The sequence below is a fragment of the Oncorhynchus masou genome, chromosome 1, assembly GCF_036934945.1.
Source record: "Oncorhynchus masou masou isolate Uvic2021 chromosome 1, UVic_Omas_1.1, whole genome shotgun sequence".
NCBI lineage: Eukaryota > Metazoa > Chordata > Actinopteri > Salmoniformes > Salmonidae > Oncorhynchus > Oncorhynchus masou.
The window spans coordinates 32,123,012-32,126,267 of NC_088212.1; the positions used below are offsets into that span (position 1 = coordinate 32,123,012).

General features: G+C 43.8%; 1 protein-coding gene across 1 annotated transcript; it reads right to left on the bottom strand.

Moving 5' to 3' along the window:
* Window positions 1-606: 606 nt before the first annotated feature.
* On the bottom strand, window positions 607-2,657 carry LOC135551399 (nodal homolog). Its single transcript, XM_064982646.1, has 3 exons — window positions 2,405-2,657; window positions 977-1,800; window positions 607-865 (listed from the first exon to the last, which is right to left on the bottom strand). Exons 1-3 carry the CDS (start codon window positions 2,655-2,657, stop codon window positions 713-715), a joined length of 1,230 nt encoding a protein of 409 aa, XP_064838718.1. The 3' UTR covers window positions 607-712.
* Window positions 2,658-3,256: the final 599 nt, after the last annotated feature.

A 3,256-nucleotide genomic window follows, 5' to 3' on the forward strand; every position in this document is an offset into this window, starting at 1 on the left:
AACACATTTGTCTTGTTCAGTTCGTCAAGACTGCTTCAGAACAGATTAGACTTGGTCAGGGCTGTGATAGCCTCATGTAGACTATTGGTTGAGAGTCAATTACATCAAGAAGACAGTCAAAAGTTCAGGCGAAGATGCTGTAATGTTCTAGAGTTTGCTCACTTATTTAGAGGATTAAATTAATGTCACTTCGATTAACGGAATAAAATGCTTTAATATAGTTATTTTTTCATTGTATGTACAAAAATATATCTTGCAATAAAGGATTAATAAATGAGTGAAAATACAAAATAATCATAACAATTAAGGCACTATTTTGGCAGCATATTTCTTTCACTTCTTGAAAATTACAAAACACTGACAAACAATATAAAACGTATAGCCTAAAAGTAACACCCAACATGGGTAATAAATATTCAAATAAATAACAGTACATCTTTATCATGCTGGTTCAAACCAAGGTCAAATCTTCTAATATGGAATGCTGTGGTTCCAGTTGAGATCATGACATAGGCCATGATAGAATAAGATATAGTAAGGACCATAGCAAAGAAATGTATCTTCCTTGTGATAACGCCCACAAACAACTTAAGGTTGGACACCAAACCTTCAAGAGTCATTCCCATGGCGCACAATATATTTCAAGTGAAGCCTTTTAAATAAGTGTTTTCACAATAGTCTTTGTGGTTGCGGGCCCGATGTGGCTGGGGTATCAGTGACAACCACACTCCTCCACGATCATGTCCTCGTGATGCCGCAACACCACGTCTTCGTCCCCGTAGTACAGCATGGACAGCGGGCTGAGGCGCGTGGGCACGCAGGACGGACAACCCACGCGATCCGGATGGTACAGTCTCAACAGGCTCTGAAAAACACACACAAAAAAATAAGCTTTACGAAAAGCTGCACTGAAGATAAATGCATATTAGGAACTTAAACCAAATATAAAAAGTGTTGTTTTATGTTTAGATCTTACCTGCATGTATGCGTGGTTGGTGGGACTGAAGGATTCATCCACCGGAGTAGGGCACTCGCCCTCGCAGCGGAAGGCGTTGTAGCGTTTTGGATACACAATCCACTCGTTCCAGCCGATGTGGTCGAAATCTACCCACATGTCAATCTTCCGACAGAGTGGGCGTTGGACGGCTTCAGCCGCGGACCCAGTAACATTAGCTGAAATTCCGCCGGCCATCCGCACTCTCTCCATTCGGTTTCTCTTGTGGCGTCGCCCTTGAGCTTCACGGCTGACTTGGTCCAAAATTGCGTATTTGGAGTGCTCCACAGTACGGATGAGAGTGGGTGCGCTCTCGCCATCTCGGGGCAGGTTGTGCTTGGAGAAGACAACCATCATAACCCGTTCGTCTGTCGGATGGTGAACCTTGATTTTCTTGTGCGTAAGATGTCCGATGTAGGCCATGTCAATTTCCTCTCCGTCGTCCGGTGCCCCACTCTCGTGTTCTTTCTCTATCACAAGGACTCTTGCTTCTTGACTTTGCGTCACTGTGTCTCCCTGGTGCATCCAATATTTGAGCAGAGCTGTCACATTGAACACGTTCCATTGAGACCTGGTGTCACTGGGCGATGCGCCAAAGCTGCCCAAGTGAAGACGCTCCTCGCTGCACAGTTCAGTGTCAGACTCGCAGTCCTGCTTTCGTGAGTGATAAATGTCCAATGTGACGTGTTTGGAAGCGGAGAACGCTGGAAGTCTGATCCGAAGCTCTGACAGCTGGACGTCGTCACTCGCAGAGATGGAGGACATGTCGAAAGTGATGGTCCATTTCTCACCCACTTGATGGCATCCTTGAAAAAACTAACAAAAGTCAGCAAACCAGTTGTATGCAGTCATTGCGCAATCAACAATACAAACTTTACGCAGACCACCATAAACTAGCCAAACCATTCAACAAAATGTCAAAACGCTGGAAGGAGAGGGAAGACAGGACAGAGTAGGATGTGTATTCAACCGCCATTTCTACAGACGTCTGTAGGGCTAATACACACACACACACACACACACATAAAACAGAAAACCCCTTTAAAGCCGAATAAGCAATGTGACACTTCTGGGTTGTAAAGGAGGATCTGATAAACACAGATAAGACAGCCTGCAACCAGACCTGGCAGTGATGGAGAGGACAAGCCTGAAGAGATCTGTGGACTGGTTCGGACGCTTGCTTGAACTACAGGTCAAATGACATCATCATATAAGACTACAATACACGCGCCAGTCTGTATTGGTCCAAAAAGTAGCAAGTTAAAGACTGTAAATGCATAAAATAATGTTGGAAAGCCAATTGAAAATGGCAAACAAATTTGACAAAATAAGGATCCTCTGGGAATGTTGCCAGTAGTGTTCAAGTTTTCATATGCCTAAACAATGAATTGAAATCAATACTTTACGTACCTTTTGCTATCAGACTGAGGACTGAATCAGAATCGTGTGGAGAGGTGCTTCTATCGGCTGCGGTCTTGATGGAGCGGTACAGCTGCATCATGTATAGAGGGTACCTATGGGGATGGTACGAATTCAGATATCCTAAACTGGACTCGGGTGAGCTCTTGTAATGCCGGGAATGGTGCAACAGTTTCTCCGAACTGCCAAGCCTGAAAAAGCATACGAGGAGCGCGCAAAAGACGAGCGGTGCCAAGCCTACCATTTTGACTAAAGCGGTGTATCCACTATAGCGTTAAGTCACCTTGAAAGTAAAGACAATAGGAAGATGGCAACAACTAGCCCCCTTCCTCTAGCTTCTCTTGGTTTGAAATGATGCCGTGAGCAGACAGAGATCCAGACAGGGCATTTATAGTGGACAGCTGCCCTTTGATGACACCAGCCATCACAAACATCTCAACAACCCTCTGATCCCCAGTACACATCAGAGGACAACAAGACAGCATGGAGCCAAGGTCATTGTCTTTCGAAACTGTCAAGACATTTACAGGTAGGACTATAATCCTTCTCATTTATTAAGATCCCAAATGTTAGAACCCCTTTATCAAACTTTCAAAAACAGTGATATTACTTAAACATATTTTTTATTAGGCCAGACAAGACAAGCACATTTTGAGATCAGATTGAGTTCTCTAATAGGCAAACATGTTTTTTTAATTACCTGATTTCAAGATGCCTGCGACCTACTTTCCGGTTAGTGTTGTGAAGCATAAACGGAATAAACACGGAATACATTGATACACGCTGAAAGCCAGGGTACCACTGATTGAGGATATCTTATGTCTGCCTGTGATCTACGGTTAT